The sequence below is a fragment of the Camponotus vicinus genome, unplaced genomic scaffold (genome assembly GCF_025532165.1).
Source record: "Camponotus vicinus isolate PSW18456_S1 unplaced genomic scaffold, iyCamVici1.0 SCAF_13, whole genome shotgun sequence".
In the NCBI taxonomy this organism is placed as follows: Eukaryota; Metazoa; Arthropoda; class Insecta; order Hymenoptera; family Formicidae; genus Camponotus; species Camponotus vicinus.
The window spans coordinates 4,328,948-4,356,201 of record NW_028141949.1 but is presented as its reverse complement, the minus strand read 5'-3'; the positions used below and the strand labels follow the sequence as shown (position 1 = coordinate 4,356,201).

General features: G+C 33.1%; 2 protein-coding genes across 7 annotated transcripts in view; one reads left to right on the top strand and one right to left on the bottom strand.

Moving 5' to 3' along the window:
- Nucleotides 1-27,254, top strand: part of LOC145964646 (putative fatty acyl-CoA reductase CG5065) — a 47,349-nt gene that overhangs the window by 1,253 nt on the left and 18,842 nt on the right. The gene's annotated exons all lie outside the window — the stretch shown is intronic.
- Cadps (calcium-dependent secretion activator 1) lies at nt 20-27,254 on the bottom strand. Of its 5 annotated transcripts, none has more exons than XM_083087621.1 (15): nt 26,801-27,254; nt 14,999-15,558; nt 14,464-14,631; nt 13,221-13,712; nt 12,655-13,061; nt 12,077-12,541; nt 10,942-11,301; nt 10,425-10,670; nt 9,778-10,078; nt 8,601-8,757; nt 7,963-8,414; nt 7,512-7,670; nt 7,203-7,316; nt 6,828-7,066; nt 20-6,608 (listed from the first exon to the last, which is right to left on the bottom strand). In XM_083087621.1, exons 2-15 carry the CDS (start codon nt 15,419-15,421, stop codon nt 6,404-6,406), a joined length of 4,188 nt encoding a protein of 1,395 aa, XP_082943747.1. In that variant the 5' UTR covers nt 15,422-15,558; nt 26,801-27,254; the 3' UTR covers nt 20-6,403. The 5 variants fall into 5 exon arrangements, with proteins under 5 accessions (XP_082943747.1, XP_082943742.1, XP_082943744.1 ...); XM_083087616.1 differs by having other exon boundaries at nt 7,203-7,319; nt 26,801-27,253; XM_083087618.1 differs by lacking the exon at nt 26,801-27,254 and adding an exon at nt 26,359-26,497 and having other exon boundaries at nt 7,203-7,319.

Here is a 27,254-nt window from a genome sequence, read left to right as displayed (position 1 = left end):
ATGCACGCTACATGACATGTTACATTTTACAACGTATACTTTATTAATTGCAATTACACATGTATGCGTTTGCATTCTTGCCCCACATGCAAATTACTTACACAAATGCTCCATAAAAGGAAAAAAAGAACATTCCGACGTTTTCACATAGCCTCTCTCAGCGTGGCGTAATATGTGTGTGTGTGTATGTATATATATATATATATATATATATATATATATATATATATATTTCATTTATTTATATATGCGTGAGAGTCCATAAGAAATACTTAATCGCTACGAAACATTCATAATCTATGTTGTCATGACCATGGTCGATGTCGCATTTAAGCACTGATCGATCGATTATTTTTTTTTTCTTCTTGTTCATGCGATGTGTAACACTAATCTAGATCACAGTCGTTTCCGCTTTGCAGTCGAGTAAAGAGATGCGATTAATGCTTCGATGAGTGAAAATGGATGAGAGAAAGGGAGAGAGAGTGAGAGATAGAGAGTGAGACAGGCGATGATTATCATTCATTCGTTACCCCGATTAAACAAGCGATTTTTCTTTTTTTTTTCGTTTTTTTTTCTTCTTTTTTTGCAAGCTCCAGCGAGTAATGACACAAAAATTTAAATTTACGTCGGCGCGTCGCTTATTTACAGTGAAATTTAATCGTCTGGACTTATTTTTACTTTCCGCTCTTTACGAGGAAGGATGGAATAAACGAAAATTCGATTTTTGTTCGAATACTCGAAATGAAGAAAAAAGAATAGAAAAATTAAATTTTTCTACTTCTTTTCACTTATTTTTTTCTTCATTCTAAAAATTCCAACAAAAATTAAATCTATTTTAATTCCATCTTTTCTTTACAGAAGATTTTTCTTTTTCGATCGTTTTTCTGTTACAATGATGATGTTACGATGAGGATGTGTATTGCATGTGCATGGTAGGATTATGTCGTTATTTACAAAAAATGCGCATATTCATACCGCGTATACTCTCCCTTCTGGACTTTATCGTATTGGCGACAAACAATGAGAGCGAGTGATTTCTGTTCTCTTTCTTTCTTCGTGATAAAACGCATGATTGGATGATATTGATAGAGTGCCGATTATTGGAGCCGATCATTGAGAAGGAAATAAAAAATATCAGGATATGTATCATCTTTTTTTTTGCATCTTGTTCTGTTTTTTCGTCGGACTTTTTATTAACGAGAGAACAACAGTTGAATAGAAGTTAAATTGAGACTAGAACACTGGCTAGAGTAAAAAGACCATCTCTTCGATTGAAGTAAAGTCACAGTTTAAACGCAAAACAGAAAAAGGTAAGTAGAAAAGAAAGAGAGAAAAAAAAGGAAAGAAAGAGGGATAAAAAGGAAATTGATGAAAAAAAGGAAATAGATAGGACAAAGAGAAAAACACAAAAAGGTAAAAAAGGCAGACAGACAAGGTAGAGAGAGCTGGCGACAGAAGTGTTCGTATCGAAGTTCGATCGGTGAAGAATTACTATTATCGGAGTAGTGAAATAGAGACGGAAATAGATAGATAAATCGATAGATAAATAGGTAGATAGATAGACAGAAAGAGTGAGACAAAAGACAGAGAGAGAGAGAGAGAGAGATCATTTCGTAACAGTTCTAATCTAATTAGTAGAGTATAGGAGAATTACCAATAGTAAGAATAACCACGATAATCATAATAATTCTAACGTTGTTAGCATTGATAAGTATAGTATAATAATTTGGATATTGTTTTTACTTTTGATAAAGTTTCAAATTCCCCTTGTGTTTTGTATTCTTTTCTTTTTTTCCCCACTTTCTCTTTCTTTGGGCTTAAACAAATCTCGCTCGCGCTTGACTTTCCGCTCTCGTAGAATCTCGTCACGATCGCGACGTAAATTATCATGTACGGTGTGTGTGTATAAGGCCGCGTTTACTTAGTCGGTATTGATATACATCATCGTGGCAATAAATCATACAATTGTATCACTGCAGTTTGCTAGTTATTGAGATATCAGTGACGAAACATTCAAGCAATTGTAATAATGTGCTCATCAGGTTTTTGTGAATGTTTCTTGTTTTCTTTCATATCCTGTTTACTTTTCTTCTTTTATTAAATATGAAATCTTCTATATTTTGACAGTATCGAGTTGAAAAAATTTCTGATACAATAATTTGATACAAAAATTTAATTAAAATTAAAAAAATAAAATTTTATGACTTATTTATATATTCGCGGCTTTAATTTATCACTTTTTGATTTTCAATAATTAGAAAAATTAATAATGTTGAGAAACTGTTTTTAAATTAGATTTGTTCATATTTATGACTGTAAAGATGCTTTCGGTGAATTTCCAAGGCTTACATAAACAATTATAAAAAACTGAGATAAAAATAATACAAATATAAAACGAGAAAATATTCCGAAGCATAAAATAAAAACATTTCTTAAACGTCATTATTATATATAATCGGCGCGATATTTGATTCGATTTAAAAAACAATGTAGCTTTAGTGCAATTTACGTCACTGCTAGCTTAACGTGTCAAAAGTAATACAATGTTATATACATAAATAACTGTCACATAGAACTTTCCTTTTTTTGGGCGTCAAAAACATAAGACAATACAACAAAAACAAAAGAATCTATATATAGAATGTATAATAATATTTGTCTCATCCTTTAGCAAATTACCATGTTTGCCTTGTCAATTTCTGGCGAGAGAGAGAAAGAGATAGAGAGAAAGAGAGAGAGATAATTCGAAAAAGAGAGAAAGAAAGAAACAAAAAAATAGGAAAAGATTAAGAGAAAAAGAAGAAACTCGCCTTTGGTCATCCTATTCCATAAATGTGCAATGCATAAAAAAATATTCTGTCAAGTTCGAAAGTCGACGATGAAAAATATAACATCGTCCCTAGAAATTTACTCTTACCACGCGCACACATATGTATGCGCCGATACAGAAACTACCGAGCCATGCGGATTTCTTTAATCTGTAATCTCTCTTGCCTTTTTCAATTTGAGCGCATAATAGGACAATTTTTTAATCCGTGAAATAATTTACACGCTCCGCTCTCATGCTTCGCTTTTTTTGTGTCATATAAAAAATTTACTCTTTCCCGTTTCGCCATCGCTAAAATATGTACAAACGAATGGTAAATCCCTTGCCTCGCGTTCGCGTGACTGCTCTACATTTGTGTATGTGTTCTATATGTATTTTTAGCCTTCTTTTTTACGTTTAATTTTATACTGCCTTATTCATCGAAGTAGAATGAAAAATGTATCCGCCGCCAACCAGGTAGTGAAAAATTATATCACATAGGAAATTTGGCAATTTATAATTCTCTGAAATGCGTAATTCCTTATTTAGAATGAATCATATAGATTCTAAATAAGAATTATATGATTCATTAGAATGAATCATATTTAACATTTTATTTGCTAAAAATGTAAATTTTAACTCAATTATGAAATTTGAAAACTATTTTTATAAATTACTTAATTATGTTAATTTTTCTCGATTATTTTATTCTGGAATTATTCTACATATATAATCCCAAGGAGAACACGAAAATTAAAATAATTTAAAATCATACTTTCACTTATTCTTCTTGGGTGGTTCTTGGAACTTGAGGTAGACAGAAAGAGCTCAAAGAGCTCGATGGTTATAAAGGCGATTAGGATTTGTCTCGCGCATTTTTTAAAAAGCACAGAAACATAGAAATAAAAATTTATATACGAAATATCGTAACGCAAAATAACTAAAATTCTTAAGGGACGTACATTTTTCATCCTGCCTCGCTGTTATACTTTCGCGTTTGATGCACTTTCAAGAGTTTATATCAAGCTGAATGAATATCCATTAATATATGAACGTTATATATCGTGAAGAGTTGAAAATATACATGCGCCTCGTGATCCAGAGACAAGGCTCTCTTGCATTGTAAACCTACATAACACGTGTCTTTTATAGGACGTTAATTAGTATCATAACGACGACAAAAAAACAACGGCAAAAAAAAGATATAAAATTAAAGAGAAAAGATATATATTTCCTCCCTGTCGCGTGCAATTAGAGCAAAATCGAAAGCGATTCAATATTCAACCCACGCGCAATTCATTTATATATTTCAATCCTCTCAAAAGCGACTTCCCCAGCAGCAAAATCTAGCAAACCCGGTTGCGAATTACTACCAAAATGTTTTTAGATCACTAGAAAATTTCAGAATATTGTGAGAGTTACTCTTAAGAATGAAATATTCTCAAACGAGCACACAGTTTGGTGCACATGAAGAACTTTACTTTGGCGAAACATTAATAGCCTTCGTACGATTTTTAATTAAAGAATTCTCCCTTTATTGTTCTTTGTAATATTAAAATAAAGATTTTAATACTCTTTAATAAGTGGTGAATTTTTTAATTATTTTCTTTCGATTCGATTCTCACCAAGAAAGTTTCACTGTGCATAATTGCTTGTATTTCCTTTCTCATTCGCAAATAATGATTAATTAATTTTTTCATATAGTGATTCGCGGACAATACGCTATTATTAACGATATCATGCATAGATTTGTATAATAATTTGTAATAATGTAACGTAGATAAAAGACACAACGTGCTACTACGTTCACTGCTTCTGATGGTTGTCAGCGACCATTCGATCGCGACTAGTTAATATGCTTAAACTTCTTTGCGTATATGTTTAGTAAATATAGTACCATCGGAAAAAGCTACGAAAGATTACGCCAATAACGTATCACAAGTTGCGACCCGATTAATTTTTTAAATTCTACGCTGAAATGTCTACTATTTATTGCCGTTTGAGAAACTTATCAATTGAGTTGTCCACATGAATTAGAAATCAACTGCATAAATCCAACACATTCATTATACAATCTGATATTCACGAAATATGTGAATAATTAAATCAATATCAATTCTTATACAAAATGCCCAGGACTTCGAAAAATATTTGAGACCCAGATGAATATAGACTCAATCCTCAGCAAAAATTTGCAAGATATTTTATCAATTAAGATTATATTTTTAGAGGAATTTTGATTATCAATTTTAATTTCTGAGAGACTTTCAACGAGGATCAATTTACGATTAAATTTTTAATGCTGAAAATTCTTGCACTGGAAAAATCGACTTTAGATTCGCCCCATGAAAGAAATAAAATATTTCTCGACAAATCTCTTGATCTCATCTTGTGTATCTTATTTCTCATTCAAAGGAACATTTCTTTTGCTCGAATATCGGGCGAATGGTCGTCCAACAGATAACAGCGATCGTATCTAACAGTTGAAAAAGCATTATTGGTCGCGAAATAAAGCAATTTCGACAAGTCGCGTATTCCTTTACTTCCCTTTTTTCTCATTTCCGTTTCACGATTTTTCATATTACTGTCGCGTTTCCCCATATTTTTTATCTAAATAACGTTGCAATCGACCCGAGAATCTTTCCCAGTTTTACGCAAAATACGTGCCCTTACTTTTATCCTTCGACAACTAAATCCGCAAAACCAACTTGCGATACACAGTAGGAAAAATTTTGTATATTCTGTGTTCCGACAATTCACAGCTAATATATATATATATATATATATATATATATATATATATATATATATATATTAGCAATGTTAGTCTGACACATGCAGACTACGACAAAATGTATGAATATATCATAATTACATTGCATATGTGTGCATGTGTACGTTTATATACATATACTTTTGTTTATAATATGATTAGATATATCTACGCGTTTACTCTTGTCTATATCGTGCGTGTTCTTGCACACAATCAGCCTTTCCGAATATATTTCAACTATATCTTTGCTATTACCTGAGATCAAACATAATTAAAACGGTCAATTAAAACGACCAATTAAAATGAATTTAAATGAAATTAAAATGAATTTAAATGGTCAATTAAAACGACCAATTAAAATGAATTTAAATGAAATTAAAATGAATTTAAATGGTCAATTAAAACAAATTTGATAATTTTTAACACGCGCGCTTTACGAGATCTAAAAAATCTATTAATAGAAATTCAGAAAAACTATATCTAAGTAAACAAAAATATATCAACAATTAGTTTCTCAATCGTGAGTCCATCAATAAGTAATTTTTTTAGTATTAATTCTGGAACAAACTATCAAAAGTCTCAAAGAAACTCCGCAATAAAATTGAAACGATTTCGCGAGATGATAAAAGCCAACTGATCCGATCGATTGCATCGTTTGAATCGTATTATTCGTTTATATGGACAAAACTCTAGATCATCGTACTGCCTATAAGATACTGGCTACGCCTTTAGAAATCTTGCCCCATTCGTATCCTCTTATTTAGACGAAGGAACGTACTAGTCGAATGTAAGGTTTTTTACTGGCAGAGTGCTAGAAACAATAACTAGAACCAATTACTGGCTGAGCCGAATTTTGTAGAAAGACCGCCGATGCCTTTGCCAAACATACTACCAACTTTGCCAACAACGTTCGAAGTAACGTTGCTCAGATTGGCTACATAATTCGCGTCTTCCGTTATCGTCTCAACGATCGTCACTTTTGTCTTAGGTCTCTCAACCTCATCGTCATTGCCATTCTCCGAAAGCCCTCTGCAAAAAGAGAAAAATTAATTAATTATTTTTCAACTCAAAATTTTCTAAATGATAAAATTCAGATAAATGTAATTAAATAAATTGTAAATAATTTTTATATGAAAAGATACAGCTAAAAATTTGCAGCTCTATGGAAAAATTATATATATATGTAATATTTCTTTACGAATTTTATTAGATATATTTTTTAATTTTATTGTTAGAAACAAAACTTACTCTTCATTCTGAGCGCTCATGGTTAAGGCACAAGTTGCTTCTTCTGTCTTCATTCTTTTGTCTATAGTCTGATATGTCTTCGTATTGAGTTTCTCCTCCATGACACCTTGGAGCTCAAAGTCCGAATAGATCTTTTTCACGATGTGAGCTAGGCAGGTACACTGATACAAATGCAAGCTATGATCGAGCCTCTCGGACAACCAGTTACATAACATTTGTATCTGCGCTGTATACCATTGCTACAAATCAAAATAATGACAACCAAGCGAAATGACAATCACAATAACGCAAATATATTATAGTAATAATAATTTTTCTTTAGATTCTTTAGATTAAAGTAAAGTTCTTTTCTGTTGTTTTTTTATCGATTCTCACCTCGAAGAAAGTCAAAATCCACAACTCGTCAAGGACTTTGCTGCGAATCTGATCCATACAGTTTCTCGTAAAGTTTACATAGGCTTGTCCCATTTCCTTTCCGCTTCCTGATACCTTCTAAAAACAAATTGTTAGATATTAAAGTGCTAAAAAAGTTCCGATTATTCTTCAAGTTTATATTGAGTCACACCTCGGCTTTCTGATAAAAAAATCTATCATTGATTGTGGAAATACTATAAAATACCATAACTGAAATTATAAAATTGATAATAATAAATAATCTATATTATTGAACGAAATGAAAAATACCGTAAGACTAAGAATGGAGCCGATAAGCGATCCCTCGTCATAACGAGATAACTTTGAGAGTGTCGTTTCCAATACTGTTATTAGCTTGTTAATCATTCCTTGATTCATTCCTGCTGAAGTCTTTTCAATCATGTCATCGATTTTGGCGTGATATTGATGCTAAAATCACAAATATTAATTATAAATATTAATCATAGTAACGTGAAATATATTGAGCTGGGTGATTAATTTCAGTACGTTTCCATTATCGCGTTTAAAGATATAATTATATAATATTATATAATATATATTACATTTTTATATAAAAATATTTGCACACATTATAAATTCTGTTACAAGTTTATCATAAATATTAAAGTTATGGAATGTTAATATGGAATGGATTAAATTATGAAGCATTGGATTTTGGAAGCCGGTTTTCTCAAGGACCAAAACTTGGTCGTGAACTTACCACATCAACACCATCGACAGTACAAAGTTTAAAACTCTGATTCTTGGCATCCAAAATAACATTCACCATAGCGCACATTTCCGATGGTATAATATAATCGGTCGAAATAAAAGTCACGCCTTTCTTCAGCCATTGTTGAAAGGCCGCATCGGTCCTCTGTATACATGATTCCACCATGTCGCAAGCCATCAGCTTCAGCCTCTGTTCGAGATGTTGCCTAAACTCCTGATCGGGCCAGTGCAGTCCGCCGATGAACGACTGCAACGCATCCAGCTTCCAGAAAAGATCCTCCGAAGTGGCGCAACCGTTCCCTTTTATTTCCCATCGCTCCTTCTCGAAACCTTTATGGATCGACTGAGCGATCGATGTCTCCATCAGATCAACGTAACGCACTACTAATGGCGCAAATGTATCGCGTAAATGCTGATGGAACCTTCCATTCTTCAAATTGTCTGCATGCAAATTAAATTTCGCCATCATCTAGAATCTTTAGATCTATACTTAAAGCAATATAATCTCTTATAATCTAAAATACTTAAAGCAATAGAATCTTTAATATATCTAAAAAAATAATAAAATAATAAAAACGTCAAGAAATGATGTTGAAATGAAGATCTTGAATGAAGATTTAAACTTACCGTCAGTTCTGAGATAATCGTTCATTATTTGGAACAGCGGGAAACTGTCCCACGTGTCGGGCGGTTGTTCCGCAAGGACTTTATCCATGTCGACGGCAAATAGCGACCAGAAGATCTCGGCGTGCTCCACCATAAGATCGCTAAACCAGGCGAACGCCTGCGGTACAGTGTAGTAGGAGCGGATCGTGAAAATATTGGACATCGCACATATACGGTGGGCATATTTCCTCTAGCTCGGGGTGATGGGGACGCCACCCTGAGCACGGGGCCCTCGAGTACCCAGAAGACACTACTTCTACTTCATGATGTGCGTGAGAACGATCATAAAACTCGTGACACTAAGCGACGAGCGTTTGCTGCAACTCTAAGTCTCGTGATTATCGAGCAAGACGTCGAGGATATCGCGATTGAATATCGATAAGACTTGCCTCGTTTGCGAAAAGTATTTTATGAAAAGTGAAAATGAAACTAAATTTAAACTAAACGCAGCAACGTGTAGGGTACTAGGGTAAATGCACCAATAAATAATTCGATTTCTTTACTAAATAAAAATATTATTTTTAACACATATTATTAATAACATTTTTAATAAGAATATTAATCGAAATTACCAAATTTAAAACTGCAAAAATAATTGATTATTTTAATTTATATTTAAAATATAATTAAAATGTAACTTGTTTTGCCTTTTTCTTTAAAAATATAATTATATTATTTTATTTTAATATATTATTTATTATATTATTTTACATACAAAAATTTAGATCAGATATTATCTATTTTTGATGCATTTATCCTACATCGTTTTGTGATATGTGTTTAATGATGTATATACATATGGTACATGTGATAAATTAAAAAAAGTAACAAATAAAAAAAAGACAAAGTATTGCTTTTCCGCAAAAAAGTAAACATCTCTCGATTACAAAAGGACATTTACGACGTCTGCGATTCAGCGATTACTCTAAGCGAAAGCAATTTTCGCGATGATATCAGAAGCTTTTTATGATTATCTACACGATTGAAGTCTACGACGAAAAGAAATGGACGGCGGAAGCGCGCTTTTGTCTTCTGAGGAGGTGGCGGACCCTTACCAAGTCCGTGTATCAAGGCATGCTGACCCTCTCTCTCGAGAACCCCGAGAATCGACACTCAGTTCTAAAAACCCAACTAATACCTCCGAATAATGTTCTTCATTTTGCTGCAACAGGTCCACGCACAGTTCGGCGAGGTGTATGAGATCCTCCAGCTTCTTGCTGGAAGGCACGCACACCTCGCCACTCAGATCGTCTTCGATCTTCGCCTCGGCGGACAGTTTCGTATAATTTACCAGTGCTGCTGTCTCCAGGCAATTTTTTATCAGCGCTTTCACTTCTTCTTGTGGTACAGGCGTGACGCTATCTTTCATAAGAACACGTTCCAACAGAGATAAAGTGGCCTTCAACGCGCCTTCCGGGCGCCCGAATGGAAAACTGTACCTGTTTCAAAAGATTATATAATTCATACATTAATCTTTGGGGAAAAAATTACGAGAAGACTATCGATCAATTTTTAACAACGTTTTCAACAACTCTATTATTAAGAATTGCTGTAATAAAAATTGCTGTAATAAGAAAGAATAATTTTTGAAAAAAAGATAATTTATTATAATTAAGAAATTAACTTTTTGTATTATGGAAAAAAATACGAATATAAATTATATAAATCGTATATAAATAATTTATATTCGTATTTTTTTTCATACGTTACGTACGTAACGTTTTTTCATACATTACGCGACGTTATTTTCATACATAATCTGCAATCAACGTTAAAATTATTTACCTAAAATTGGTGATCTCTTTTTCAAGAATCTGTCGAAGCCGTTCTTTGATATCCTGAAACTTATCCTTCTCTTCATGAGTAATCGAGCCCACGCCATCGGCCGACGTTGTGTTACCGTAGACATGAGTGGCACAAAAGGCAAAGCTAAAGTGTATCAATGTTGGATCTATCATAATCCCACGATCTAGTCTGTCCAACAGATCGTTAAGATAGCAGAGATGCCGAAAACACCCGCGTACGCCGTATCTATCATTAGAAAACAGACTCTCAAATCGATATTGCAAAGAAAAAACTTATGAAAAAGATTAATTTTATATATCTCAATTTCATGTGTATGTATGTATATGTGTTGTGATTTTTTTCAATATTTCCTCAATTATTTAATTCATAAACTGTACTATATTTGGTTAAAATTACGCACAATGACACAATCTCTGTATGAACAATATATTTATAAATATCTACAAATACTGCAAATGATCGAATTAACTAGATTGATAAATACGAGCTTCATTACCTGGCGCAATACTCGTCCAAAACAAAAACTTGACCGGGCGAGAACCAGCCTAGGGAGCAGTAAGGATCGTTCAATCTGTAATCCAGGATCAAGTTTTGCAGATACTTGAATAGAACGTGGTGATCAAACTTGCACGGATCGGCACTAATATAGTCTTCCATGCCGTGCTTCTTCGCTCGGTCAGCATCACCTTGGATCTTGCTAATGGTGGAGTTCTTGTCCGCCACGGAGACGGGCGGGGTGGGTTTGTGTGACTGACCGGTCGCCCGGTACATTGCCATCACCCACAGGTGACATTCGTTCTCGTCGTCCGAAGCATATACTATATTGTCGCCTTCGCGCACAGCGTTGAAAAAGTACCTGTCGGATATACGCAACTCATAATTGCGAATTGTGCAAATGTGCGACCGGGACCCAACGCATCTTAGCCAGCTAGCTGCGAAATATCTTACTCGATCATATTAGAAAATATCGATACAGAAAAATTAAGCGCTTAACGAGCTATAATTAATATAAATCTATATATTCGCTTTTATCTCTATTTTTTATTACGAAATCAATTTAAAATCATATTTAATCAAGTCTAAAGAGCTATTGAGTTGCAAAAAATATATTTATAGTGTTCTATAATAATTCTAATATAATAATAAAACTAATTCAATTATATTTCTATTATTAATAATCAAAATTATCTCAATAAAAATTTGATGGATTTAATTTTAATTAACATTTCGTCTAATGACGGAAGACTGTATTTCACCATCTTACAATTCTACACGAGAAAAATTAAGCGCTTAACTAGCCTAATAAAGCTGTATTCTCTTGTAATATTCTACCTTTTGCTACAAAATTAACATAAAATTATATTTTGTAAAGCGCTATTGATTTACAATGTTTGATAAAGTGTCGCCTTATAAAAATAAAAAGAATTTAATTAAATTTCTATCACTAATGATAAAAAATATCTCGATGAAAATTTAATAAAGTGAAGAATTATAGTTAACATGTTTGATGACGACAAACAATTGCAATTCACAATTTTGCGAATTTCACGATTCTGCGCGACTACAAACATGCTACTACGGCGGGGTTTAGGTATTTCTCGCTCTCTCTCTGTGGGGGGAGGAAAATTTACCTTCCGCCCTCTAAATCCATGCCGACCATGAGATTAGCAGAAACGGCCTCGATATAGTCCACTGTATAGCCATCGAGCTGCATCATTTCCGACGGCTCGCTTTTTTTTTCTTTGTACGAGCACATCGCAAATGTGTACTGCGAGACCTGGACCAACACAAAGTACCGCTTCTTCCACTTTTTCCATACGGACTTGCCCATCGCGTACAAATAGCCGCAGTGCTTCATGTTTAGCGGCCTTTCCATGCGACAGGCGATCTTCATCCTCAGATCCTGATCGGCGCAGTTCTTGGGCACAGTCATACGATGCCACTCGGGCACCTTGCAAGACAACGGAGTGGGTCGTAGAATCACCTTGCCCAGCTCCTTGTCCTCGAGCGCCAACATTGCCGGATTCTCCGTGTACAGTCTGACCTTGACTACTGGCAGCGGATGCATCGTGGTGAAGTCACCCTGAGTGTCCCACCTATAAATAGGACCCGTGGACGAGAATGATGCGATCGGTCCTGACCCCCCTGATCGGTTATTGCAATTGGAGTCTCGATCTTCACGATCGACTCTCTCTTTTTCTCTACTCACATAGGCTTGGAGGCCTCGGCCTGATCGGTCTGCAGCTTCTCGCCGCCCTCCACCTCCATGGTGCAATAAACTATTCTATTGGGTGCTAGGCTTTTGAGGCCCTTGACCTCCATTACGACTACTTCCAGCTGGAAGGTCAGGCCGACGTCCATTTTCGTCAGCTGGGGATCGGAATCGGCGGAGTCGCCCTCCAGTTTAGCGAGGGAGCCCTGACCGCGGCAGCGGGAGCGCTCACCACGATGGTTGTAGCGCTTCAGCTTCTGCAGCCCGTATTTGCTGTCTATCGAACCCTTGGAGACCGGTAACGACTCCAAATTAGCCATTAGCAGGTTGATAGACGACTTGAGCTCCTCGATGTAGAGCGACTCCATCTCTTTCAGAAGGAACCTGGGCATGAGCTTGCGGTTCTAAGGATAGAGAAGGAACGGTCGGTGTTCAGGAACGAGCAGAAGCAATCAGTGGACGATAAGAACAGAGAGAAAGAACGTATCCATGTCCAAAATGAAATAGCATTAAAGTAACATAAAAGCAAAAATGAAAAGAAGAAGAAGCGACCGTCACGGTACCTTCTCCATCTCGTTGACCTTCTGTACGCGACCGTCCAGCTCCCTCCTGATGGCGGCAGCCTGTTCGTCGGCTGAATCCAACAGGAGGGCGTTGAACAGAAGCTGGTGCTCGAACTTCTTGATTCCAAGAATCTGCTGAAACATGTCGTACAGCTGCTCCTTCGATAGTATCAGCTCCGAGTTTAAAGACTGCTGTTGCATCCTGGAAGGCCGTTTGGTGTCGTCGTCACCAGTACCTTTCAAGATGCAATCAAATTTGGCCAACCAGGACGTAAGCACAGTCTCTTTGCTCAGTCCGTCGATTTCCGGGAGGCTCCGAACACGCTTCTCAATGTTCTTCTTAAACACCTCGCGGAAGTCGAGCTGGGAGCATGCGCCGCTTTGCACCATTCGCACTACTCGATCCGACTTAAGGAACACGTCGAAGTAATTCTGTATAGCATTGTGGAATGCCTCGTCGGCCATGATCTGCGTCTCACCCTTCAAAAAACTCTGCAATTCACACACACACATGCGCGCATTTTAAACGACTATACATCTTGTAATGTATAATTTTCTTTGAGATTCTTCTCTTGTCGAGCTGTAATATTGATATAATTCTAAATCGTATAGATTCTTCAATTGACATTTGATGATATTTAGTAATCGATAACAGACTCATATTTGATGAATAGATTAAACATTACGTACGTCTTACATGATATTATATTCCTGTGAGAAATATCTAAATATTTGATATATAAATTGATATATAAATCTGATTTTGTACATAACAATAAATGCAGGAAAAATTAATATAAATCTCACGCAGCACGATGTAAGATGTAAAACACGATTGCATCGTATAAGGGAGACAATCTATATTTACAACGGCTAATAATTTAATGCGATCGTACAGCTTCGATATATCTAAGAGCAACGGAGGTGAAGGTTACACGATAGATACCTATAAAACTCTGCATAAGGCTTCGATAAATCGGCCATTCGCCATAAAAGTTTTCTCTTACTTCATGAAATATTAAATACATAATACAAGTATGTTTTAAGCAATATTCTTGTTCAGTAAAACATAAATAGACAATCAACAACAACAATGTAGTTTATAAGTTTATCTTAGCAGATTTTTATATACATACGCTTTATTTTATATCTTCATATTATTTTTATATTTTTATATTTATTTTTATATTTAGTAGCAAAAATTAATGAATTTCTTTCTTCAAACGACAAAAAATTTATTTACCTGAAAACGAGAACATATAGTCTCCAATTGTTGCTTTGTGACTTTCATCTGCCTTCGCGTCATGTCCATCGGTTGCTTGGCATTGAATGGATAAGCGATGCATCTAGATATAAAGACATAAAGCTGTATCCGAGTTTTCCTCTCCTCTTCTTCTCTTTCTTGCTTATCCTAGGGAAAAAGAAAAAAATTGTATCGACGAAGCGATGCTGTTCATATTGTTGGGAAAGTTGTCATCCAATTTCTCGCGAAAAAAAAATTGACCCTAGCTAAATTTTCTTATAATTTTAGTTATCGATAATAATTGCAATTTAATAGTTGTCCCTTTATTATGTGGAATATTATATCGTTTCTCTTCTAAATTCTCTCGTATATTATATTTTATAATACACATTTTATTATTTTTTTATTTTATGTATATACATATATTGTATATTTTAACTGTAGATACTTTTAATATTTGAAAAAAATTGTGGCAAAAAGAGACTTTTTTGTCTCGGAAATAGGAAGAAATTTTTGAGTGCATTTGCGCGTGTACTTGTATCTCCGCTTCCGTTTTCTCGCTGGCGATAGAAGGAGACGGACTGGTAGGTCTCTGGGCGTAATTAGCTGCATCTTGAGCCGCGCTCATGGACGGCGATAGGGAGTTCCTGGCGCTGAGATTAGGCACGTCCAAGCCGGCCCCGGCGGTGTCTTGCGGACCCACGGTGGTGCGACTTCCGGACCCATGGGTGCTCGCAGTGCTGGGTGGACCCACGTGATTCGGGCCACCGGGCGAGGCCGTGAGGCCCGAGGCGAGCGAACCGACGCTACCGGAACCTGGACCGCTGCCGATGCTGCTAGGATGACGACGGGAACCGTGAGAGCTGCCGCTGCCGGCACGACCTCCGCCACCGCCACCGCCATGATGAGTGCTCTGATCCTCCTCGCTCTCCTCCTCGGACGAGCTTGGGTCTATCATCGTCTAAGAAGGAACGCTCTGAGGGGATGCACACGCGGTCCTCGAACCCCCCGTCACAGGAGGCCCAGCCGCTTCACGTGGTCACGGAGCCGTCGTGTTCTGCTTTCGGTGTAGTATTGATTACGCGCTTTTTTAAACTGAGAGAAAGAGAAACAATATTTATTTTTATTGCAATAAAGATAAATATAAATGTGACAAAAATAATATTATAAGATAATTATAATGTAATAATGATAAAGATAAATAAGATATTAATTAGATGAAAAGTGCTAGGAAAAAGGATACTTGAACTCTGAGAAAAAGATATGAATAGTTGCAATTGCATTAACAATTAATACATCAATTGAGCATTCTAGGAAAAAAAGAAAAATTTGAAAAATTATTTTTCATAAAAAATAATGTTTCTGTTTGAGTACTTTTACTTTTCCACTTTATGTGTTTTTATTCTTTATTTTATTTAACAAAATTGCAAAATTGAAAACGATTGGAAATTCACTGTAAAAAATATTTTTGAATCTTTCAAAATTTTTTTCGCACACTAAATATTTTTTCACAATTTTTAATATTTTAAATAATAAGAGGAAAATTTTTTAAACGGCATCTTTTATATTTAGCTGCATATGATCAATGAATAAATGCATAAATGCGGAATTACATTATAGCCAATTATAATAATATAGCACCAATAAAACTAATTTACGTCAATAGCTAATTGCTTTAAATTGCAACTTAAAATTCAGCTGAGGATTAATGCATTTTATATTAGAGAGTAAAACTGCTATAATTATCTTTCCATTATACAGAACCGGATTATTTCGTTAAACGCACAGCGAGTTTAACTATTAAATTAGAAATTTCTAATTAAGTATAAGGCAAATTAGGGTCACCGTTGAACTAACCGTCGCGATTATTACATCCATTGTGTTTAACATAAGCACAAAAGTTGCGTGTTAGACATAGCGGCGGCAATATCTGCACGCAATTTCCATTCGATTTTTCGTACAAAGGTACGATTCGATGCAAGCTCCTACTCGCGTAATTGCAAACCGTTGTACGCAAAAGCGAAGAAAATTGTTTATCCTAATCCCGTTGCGCCATCACGCGAGAAATAGCAATTTGCGATCCGCCAGCTTTCGGGATAGTGTGAGCTTTCACTCTCAAAAGCTCCAAAAGCCTTAATCGCGAAAGCCTTTGAAGGCTCCTAATTTCATTCGCCAATTAAGGTACTGAGCCAAAAATTTGACAATAAATTTTTTCGCCGAATCGTGTTTGCAGCTGACTTGATGAAAATGACAGCAGAATAATCAATCATACATCCCCGCAGGGACAAAGATTTAATTCTTGTCACCCATGAAGAGGGAGGCAGCTGAATTTATCGGCTTATGGAAGTACTTGGAGAGGAATTACTTTGTACAGGCGACTTTGGCGAATGAGTCTACCTTAATTATAATTGATCGTTTGAAAAGTCCTCTCTCGCCTCTCTTAAAATGCTATCGGATTACTTCAGACGGGTTTGAATCGACTCTTTTACGAGAATTTATAGCGATTGATGCATACAAAGACTAAAAAGATTTGTGCGAAAGAGATATACGAATTTTATGCGACTATAGGATTTAAATTTATAAGCTGGAAATTTAAAGCACCAGAGATTGGAATATTCAGTGATCAAAAGACTTATGAATCTAAAATGACTGAAAATGGAATAAATAAAATAATTATATTATATATTATATTAATTAAATTATATGTGTTATTTCTATTGCAATTATGAAAAAAGAAATTATAATTAGAAAAATGGTATCATTATAGTGTATTAAATTAATGAACTTTTATAAATTACAAGATATATATATATATATATATATCTTCAACATTTTAGTAATCTTTTAGTAATTTTTAGTATTTATTATAACATATTGAAATTATTATTATTAAAATATTTAAGAATATTAACAAATATTAGAGAGTACGAAAAATTGCGAAATATTAGTCTATAATTTATAATATTTACTATAACAATTTTTCATATTTATTAATTTTCACTTGAGTCTTATTAAAAATACATTGCCTTGAATTGTAGAATTTAACGATTGCCAAGTCTTTTGCTTACAGATTATATCGAACGAATTTATTGAGCTTTTCAGTAAATCCGTTCCCGCATTTACTGACAACATAATACTCTCCAATTTCGCGTAGAATGGATCGTGGGCTACGAGTGGTATAAAGCTTAATTGCATTTGACCTCTTCGTACGTGCGATACAAGTCTATCAATAATTGCACTGACTCTTCGATGCGTGCATGTAATAGTGTACAGTATTTCACCCACTTACACACATATGCACATACATATTATCTCTCTCTTTCTTTCTCACTCTCTTTTGCATGCATTCGTGATATACATCATACTCAATTTAAATTGCGTTCTATTCTGCAAGAGATAAATCTTCGAGCATCGAAAAGATGTATCAATAAAAATGCATAATATCTTCAAATCTGTCTTTGCAAATATATCGTGGAACAAATTATGTTCTACATAAATTTTATAAACTTTTATAATAATACTGAATCACTCAAAAAAATATCTAATTGTGAGATGTATTATATTTCAATATTAAATTTCTTGTTTAGAATGTTTCCAATAAAGTTTGTTTAATTAATATCGAGTTGTAATTAAATTAAATATATAACATTATATTTTTGTTTCTCTCCTTAAAGCTGTACTCGCAATAAAGAAAGAGAGATAAAGATAGATAAAGAAAGAGAGAAATATATTTTTACATTTTGAACATTTTATTTTAATAGATCTAGGGCATTCCTATACGAGATAATTATTTTCCAATTAACGTATATTGTGAGGTATCTATTTATAGTGTCTTAAAATTCAAATTAATGACATTTACTTACAACTTTTTAAAAATAAATTTTAATTAATTATTATAGTTCGAATGGAAACTGGTCGATAGAACTAAATTATAATCTCACCGATACAAATTCTATGTCGTTTAATAGATTTTAATTTAATATTGCCTCAACGCTATTACGCATTGCGTCATTACGCAATGTAATTGCGTCGGCGGATAGATTTAGTTGCGAACGAGACGTTTCGAAATGGAATTACTGATGCATACTTCTCAATGGCATAATGTTCTCTGGCGAGTAAATGAGCTGACGCGAACAGACACGTGCTACGAAAAATAGATGATTTATTGCAAGCTCCGGCTCCGTTAATGAAGAAATGTTCATCGCTTGCATCTGACGAAGAATTAATTTGACGAATAAAATTGGCGGACGAATTGCTTCATCGTGCACGACTTGGCCCAATTTTCCAATAACCGAGAGATCTTGTATATTTATTTCTCTTTAAAAATTAACTTCAAGAATAATTTGATGAAGAGAAAGATAATTATATATAAATATATATGCAAAAATGTATATCGATTTCGTGCTGCTATTAATCTAATGTGACGTTACTCTTAATTATTAATATAATTTGTTATAAATTTATTTACTATCATAAATTTATTATTCAATTATTAAAAAATTGATTTATTGAAAACATGCGCATCCTAAAACCACTTATCTAACACTATACAACTTTAAATTCACTTTGCTGCTTTCATTTTCCATTATGTCAAATTCAGACCCGCTCAAATACCTTCACAATAATTTCTGTACAAATTAATCAATTTTTAAAGAAATTTTCATACTATTCACAGTTTATTCGTATAATTTGTACACATTTTTAAACGGTTTTCGCGAATTACATTTTCTCGACAGAATGTAATACAGTGCTTCATATTATTATGTATCGGTCAGCGTGTCGAGCTCTACTGCTGGTGTTCGGAAAGGCTTGCGACAACTATATGCCATGAGACTTAACCGCGCAGAAGCCGTCGATAAGGAGCTTCCGGCTGGCGAAATCGGAGCGAAGTAAGCTCTCCACATATGAGAAAAGAGAGCCACTTTTCGACATGAAAGCATATCTACGATCAGATTTCTCGAAAGGAGAGAGAAATATACGGGAATACACGTGTACGTGCGTTTTTCTCTTTCTCGTCTGGAATTTTTCCAAACGCGACAATCGATTTCCGCGTGCAACGCTGCGCGTTATCAACATGAATGTAGGAAACGAACTGGAACGGAAGAAAGACATGCGTGGCCGTCACAGTGCAAACATATCGATTGTTTCCGGCCGTCCTTCTGACTTCCTTTTTCTATTCGAACTAAATGTCTGTTTCAATTCGTGCGCGTGTCTACGCACGCATATACATATCGCAAACACGCGATACAGTATTCAGTGAGTGAGCGAACAGAATTACTATGGATCTGAAAATTGGAAAAAAGTAGAAAATATCGCGGAAACAATCTGAGAAATTTTCGAAGAGAGATTTTCGAATGTTTTTCATGAGATAATAGTTACATGAGACTTTTTTAGTCAGTGATGCATGTCGATGTTATGTGAGTTATTACTAAGAATTTTGTCAGATTTATTAAATTTATAATAAATAAGTGTATTTCTTGAAATTAATCTTTAAAAAAATTTTTTTAAGTAAGCATTGATGCTTTTTAACATGTTTTATATTAAATATTTATTTAAATATGATTAAAAAAATTAATTGATAATTTTACTAACATTGCTGTTTTTTTCAGGTCGTTCTTCGTTTATTAATTATATTATATTATAATTATAATTATAATTATATTATATTATAATTATATTATAATTATAATATAATATAATTAAGATAACAAGAGGATCTTGAGTCGAAGAACGACCTGAAAAAAAAACAGCAATGTTAGTATCATCAAAATTATTAATGCTATATTGTTATCCAATTATATAAATAATGCTCTATAATTGTCTTAACAGATTTGTCTAAAAAGAGCAGATTTCTTCAAACATCAGATAATCACATAAATACAAGAAAACTAATATCATTTATTGTATTCTTATAGGAATATTGAAGACAAAGTATTTTTTTATTACATTTTTAATCTTATCCAGTAAAATATAGAATATATTTCAAGTTTTGTTATTTTTCTCTTAAAATAGAAAATCTCAAGAAACTATAGAGAGAAAAAATCAGTTCAAATATTTATTGAAAAATTGATAATAGATTTATTCATCTCAATCATTGCGAGAAAAAGTCTACAACGACAAAGAGAAAAATGAAATAAAGTATTTTTATGCTACATATAATAATATACTACTTCTTGATAATTAACGTAATTGAATTAATAGAATAAAGAGCATATAAATAATGATTCTTGCTTTAATTTTCAAATGAACCGGTAGGTAATCGGCGACTTTCTTGTATGATCGTTACTCATTGTAACAATATACGCATTCATTTGGGTACAAAGACACGTATATACGGGCATGTTAATGCCTAACCCAGAAATGCAAATGTTTCCGTCATTGTAACGCACGCGCGTGATTTCTGGGCCGAGAAAGTGAAATATACTGTCGGTTTGAAATGTGAAAGGAGATTGTCCATGTGGAATAGTATGTAACTGTTATCAGATAATGCTCCCGGTATTTGTCTATGCACATATGATGAATATTTAACGAAGGCAAGAACTGTCTGATGTAATATAATTTAGAATAACGTAATTGGCCAATATGATATGAAAAGATTCGTAGCGTTACGTTACAAAAACCATGAAACATTTTGTATTTCGTGAGTTATTCTTGTTTAAAAAACTATTATTACAGACAGTATAATCTCAATAAATTGGATATTGATAATTATAATTAAACTAACAAAATCTATAATTATAATTAAAGGAACAAAATCCTTGCATTAGGATCATCAATTTGATTAAATGGAACACATTAAATAAAAATTGCATTAAATTATATATTAATAGAAAAAATAAATTATTTATTTATATATTATACATAATATTATACATAATTATCAAATATAGCATACATAATATGCCAGAAATAATGTATTAATAAATGAAACAAAAAAGATCAAATGAAATATGGAGAATTTAGTCGTATTAATTTTAATTTCTGAAATTAAATAATACATTAATTATAAGGAGTGATTTATATCAATGTAAAAGGTAAAAAAGAATCAATAATTTTTTTAATTTTAAAAATATGTTTTTTAAAATACTTTTTTTAATATCACGTCATGCTTCTAAATTCCTAGTCTGTAGATTTTTTTTTGCTTTTGACTCTCAGATCAATCAGTCGGCGAAAATCAATCATATCAATGCAAAATATTGTTTTTTTAAGCTTTTTTTTTTATAATAACTCCATTAATTATTTGTATGCCAATCTTTTTATCAAATTGTTCTCTGCATATTTTATTGTTAAAATAAAAAAAATATTCTTAATTTGCATAGTTTTCTAAAGAAAAATTGAAGAATATGTCTCTTTTTTTATTAGACAATTACTTTGTCTAATCCCATAATAAAACAATTATAGAATCAATTATAAATAATTTTTTGATTATTTTTTTGATTTCTTTATTATATCTAATTTTCAATGAGCGTCTTTTTTCATTCATTAAATCTTTGAGTTCATTTATCAATCTGTTCAGTTATACAAGCAGTTTATTATCGATTAAGTCTACCTATTGATTACAATGTGTTCACGTTTTCCTAATGTTAAATATATAGTAATACAATTAAATTTAGAAACTATCATTGCGATTAAAATAAAATAATCGAACATTTACTATTATCTGCATTTTCGCGAAAGTCTAACTTAAATTTTATCAGAGAAACATATTTATTTTTGTTTGTTTATTTTGAAAAACTCTATATAATCTTTGCAAAATGTATGAAGGTATTTGTGATACTATCATCTGACAAATGATATCTCAGTTCAAACACAGATAAGCGCTCATAAATATAAATCAATAATATTCGGCAACAATAAAAATGGATTAGAAAGAAAAAATATATAAGTGTGCCGACGTTGCAGGTTAAGCAAGGAAATAGTCGGAAGCGGATTACGTAACACAACGTCGAGTTTATCAAGTTAAGATACTAATCCCGCATGTAAGCGCAATGCGACCGAACAACGTTATAGGTACCGGTACGGGCGATTAACTTATTGGATCACGTAAACGCGCCCCACGGGGAAAAGTTTCGAAATGGCACTGGGAAGAAGGAGAAGAAAGAAGAGGATCCGGGACACACGATTGCGCCACAGCCGCGACGCGAAATTTCCGCCAAACTTATGTATAAAGAGATCGATAACTGATGCTGTCCATGTGTATGTGTGTACACATATGTTATAACATTCGATTTTGATAATTAGCAGTGCGCCATCGGTACACATTTTTCAAACGGATTTAGAGCCGGATTTAGATTGGAGTTGAACGAGCTGTAACTTAAAATCTTATGTTACGAGATATCTACATCATTTAAGATATATTTACAAACAATTTTTGTATTTGTGATTAAAATATTTTATAGTCATTTCTGTTATAAGAGAAAAAAATAAATTCATAATATTATATAGTTTAGATTTATAATAAACTTAAATTCAACGCTAAACCTGCTCTAAATTTATTATCTATTATTAAAATTAAAATCGATGCAAGTTTTTACGATCCCCAAAATATATACTTTTGTTCTGATATATTTTTCAATGGAAGAAAATTTATATGTTCCTAAAAAATAGATTTGATAAAAATAACGCAAATAACACTTTTTTTCGAATTCATTAATCATATTTTCGATAGTATTATATTATCGATTTTATGGAAATTCATAAACGAAATTTCTGCCGTGCTTATAGGATATCAATAAGTATAATCTACATACATATTTTTCAGTTTGGTGCATTACCAGCGTACCAACAATGCACATTTTTCGCATTCCATTTTTCATTAAAGAGTAAATTGATAATATAAAAGCGATTAAAAAGAACTATAAGTAATAATAATTATTATGCGCGTTTAAGTATATAAGAAAATTAAACAAATAAACATTTTATCAAACTTTTTATTTTCTGAAAAGAGAAATTTACATTTCGATATCAAAATGAAAATATTAACATTAATTTCAGAGACATCTAACATTAATTTTAATAATGGTTTCTTGAAAGAAAAATATATTGGATGTTTTAGAAAAAAATTTTGTGGTAATTCTTTTTTGCAGCTTTTAATATACAAAATTAATCTTTGAATTAAAAATCTATAAAACAGATTGAAAAATACTTTGATACTTTTGAGAATTCCAAAATTTAAAATTTTATTAAAATGGCGAATAATTTCTAGTACAAAATATTGAGAGATTTTCTTCAAATATTCAACTTAAATTTTTGGAATAGAACAAAAAATAAATTTAATAGTAAAATAAGTTTGATAAAAAGAGAAATGTCTTTTAGTCCTCTCATAGCAAACAAACACTCAATGCTAAAAGCAACTATCTTGTCATGCTTATAGCAGCTTTTAAAAACGTCGCTTTCATCAGAAATTTCGTTACCATTTCCAATAGAGTCGGCTCTTCGACCGATGATTGGAAATGCCGTGTCAATCGAATTTCCAGGCATGTGCCAATGCTTTCAGCTCGATATTGATGCGCTCCTTTATCTGCGCTTATTAAATATGGCGTTCATTGATCCACTTATTATCGTAGTACACGTCGCCTCCATCAATCCATTTCCATGACAACCCCGTAGATGAACGAATATTGCATTTGTCTCATCTTTACAGCATGTGTGTTTATATATATTTTTATTTAAAAAAAAGAAGCATAAATTTTTTCATAATAGAAACACAATATATTATGACAAAAACACAAAAATGAGAAAAGAAAGATAGAAAATTATTTTAAACAAAGATTTAGAAAATTATTTACACGAAAATGTATGACAGAACAATCATGTCCAGCATAACTTCTTCCTGTTCCTTTTTTTTATAGCCGGATTCTATATTAATTGTAGTTAGAACACACAGAGTAAAAAGGTTAAAGTTAGATCCGGCCGTAAAATTTGCGATATTATTTTTATCCTTTACGAGGTCACGCTTTTTATCAAGATAAAACCGGTATGTCATGGAATACTATCTTTATCAAATTGTACGAAAGAATATATTGATTTTTATTAATCTAATTTCTTGTATTTCATACATATTATGTTACGTTCAATTGAAGTTTCAACAAATGTCATAGTGCAAAGATTCATTGTGACTGACTAGATTTTTTCGCATTATTTATATTACAAATTAAATATTTTAATTTGCTGTTGTGCATGTCTCTGTGTGTGTTTGTATATATGTAGCAATTCAAATATTAAATCATTTTTCTGTAATATAAAAATTTTATGTATATATTTTTTAATATATTTAGGAATTAGTTTTTTGAATCAAGATATATATATATAACGCAGTTTATTATATAAAAATATCATTCAATAGTAACAGTTTTATAATATCATCAATTAAATGACGTGATCAATATTTTATCATCTTTTTCTATAATAATTGCGAAAAATATCGAGACATTTCATAAAAAAATTTATTTCATACACAGATAAAAAAAGTAACTTAAAAGTAATTCGCCCATATGATTTTCAAAATCTTGATTTAATATTGATCCCTCTTTCCGCTCGATGTAAAACTGTAACTTATATTTAATATTTAATAACATTAATAAGATAATCAGCAAAATGATTTTTATATTTTTAATTCTTTAATAATCATCAAATTTGTATATAAAAATTAAAATTCATAGAAAAATCAATTTTTATTATGAATTATTATGAGTTATTTGAAATTGATTTATTATTTTAATTTATTTTAGCTATTTATATAATTATTTAATATGTCCACTAGATTTTTCCTTTCGGAAAACAAATTAAAGATATATTAATATTTAAAAAAAATAAAGTAATGTTTTTCATTTCTGAAAAAAAAATTTTATTTTTTAATTATTTCACTTGTATAACAAAAGTTTCAGATTATACATCATATAATATAATTATATATTATAAATATTATATCATATATTACAAATATACAAAAATTAGTTTTTTATTAAATTAGAATAGTTCATAGCAAACACGAAAAAATTATAAAATAGTGATTGCTGAACTTATTCAATAAATAAAGTAGCTGAAAAATATAATTTGGGAAGGATGTTTCGTAACAAAATTAATTTTTTTTTAAATTAAGTTCCTCGAATTAATCAAGAAATATGTCATTAATTTTTGGACATTCCGCATTTAATTTTGAAAATGAAAATTGCCACCAAAAAAATGCAGGGGTAAAAATTTGATTGTAATACGCTAGTTTGATATATTTCTTTCGCTCACTAACTAAACTAAAACTCACATTATTAAACTTTCAATTGCGATTGCAAATGCAACTTATTTGGTGCACTACTACATTATCTGTCGTACAAGCGTATTTTTTTTATTTTGTATTGGAACATAATCTTGTTATTCAATCGGCTTTTGCGTTCATCGGATGCCGATATCTACCGCAACGTTTCCGTTCATCCTCGACATTCAAGCCAACGAGGCACATACGTAAAAAAATCGATAGCCGCCTCGATTTACTATGACACACCACCGCTACGTGCGTCCTTCCTAGCTCGCCGACGCGGAATATGACTTCCTCATCGAACTCGCCTCATTCGAAATTGGCTTATTGAAGCTTCAGAAGACTAACGACTACCGTCGATTTGTTAATGAATTGTAAACCAACTAGCGAACCAGCTAGAGGGTCATAATTCAGAACTGACGCAAACTGGCGTAAATTAATTAGATTATCAATTTTAGCATTTATCTCCCCTTCCACTCTCTCTCTCCGAGGATTATCCTCAATTAATTTGGAGTTAATAGATCATCGACTGAAGACTACTGTTAATTAATGTGAATTAATTAACAATTTATTCACTATTATTGTTCACTAGCGATTAATTGTCAAGTAAATTAAAAACAATTAATTAACATGGATTAATTTACCAAAGGCTATCATCATCACAACACGACGATGATTCGATGAACGACACGTCTTCATACGTCACCGATATGTTTCGACGCAACGATTATCGCGCTCTCCAACCGCTCTAGAGATGCAAACGAGATCGCGGGGCGACGCGAACTCCTGGCCAACCAAGAAGCTTTCGCGTGAACGAGTTTTCCTCGCGGCATGTTATTGATCTAGCAGCGTCGAACGCGCGGCTTCCGAAGCAAGGCTCACCGTTACCCTAGACACGCTCAAAGGTGCACGTTTCGTGGCTGGGTGTGTCGTATGTGTGTGCTGCCCATTGCTGTCGATGAATTTGGAGCACAACGGCTATCCCGGCGGCTCGCCACTTTCTTGAATGTGCATAGAGACAGAGCTCGTCTAGGAAGAACTGCCTGCAGTCGCTAAAAGCGAATATTTATGTATACGTAGACTAACCTCTTATCAACCGGTGCGTGGCTGCGACTCCTTGATCTGCCGAAAAGCCATTCCGCTACGATGTGCCGTGTATGATTGTATAATGACGTAGAGAGCACAACGAGCGACGATGTCGCGGCAACGGTATTGTTCGTCCGTCTGATCGGTGTCGCGCCGTATCAACTTGGAGAATAGCTTCGACGATGTTCGACCGCACGGGATGAACGTCACACGGAATAAACTAGCGCACGAAGAACTGGAGGAGAGACAAGTGCAAGGAAAGAGAAAGAGTGAAAGAAGGAAAACAGGAGAAGGAAAATTAGAGAAAGAAAGAAAAAGAGAGAGGCCGAAGGGCGCTCGAAGGAACGAGAAGAGGAATCGTCTGCGAGGGTGGAAGCAGCGGACGGACAGATCCTTCGTTATCCGCAAGCTGGCGTGTTCGAACTGCGGCCGCTCTGTCGACTGCCATTCTGCC

Coding starts and splice junctions, on each gene's coding strand:
- Cadps (XM_083087616.1), bottom strand. CDS start 15,421: ATGATAGACCCAAGCTCGTCCGAGGAGGAGAGCGAGGAGGATCAGAGC. Junction 10,079..10,424: donor AAAGAGATCACCAATTTTAG/GTAAATAATTTT, acceptor CTTTTGAAACAG/GTACAGTTTTCCATTCGGGC. Junction 7,671..7,962: donor CTGTCGATGGTGTTGATGTG/GTAAGTTCACGA, acceptor TTGTGATTTTAG/CATCAATATCACGCCAAAAT.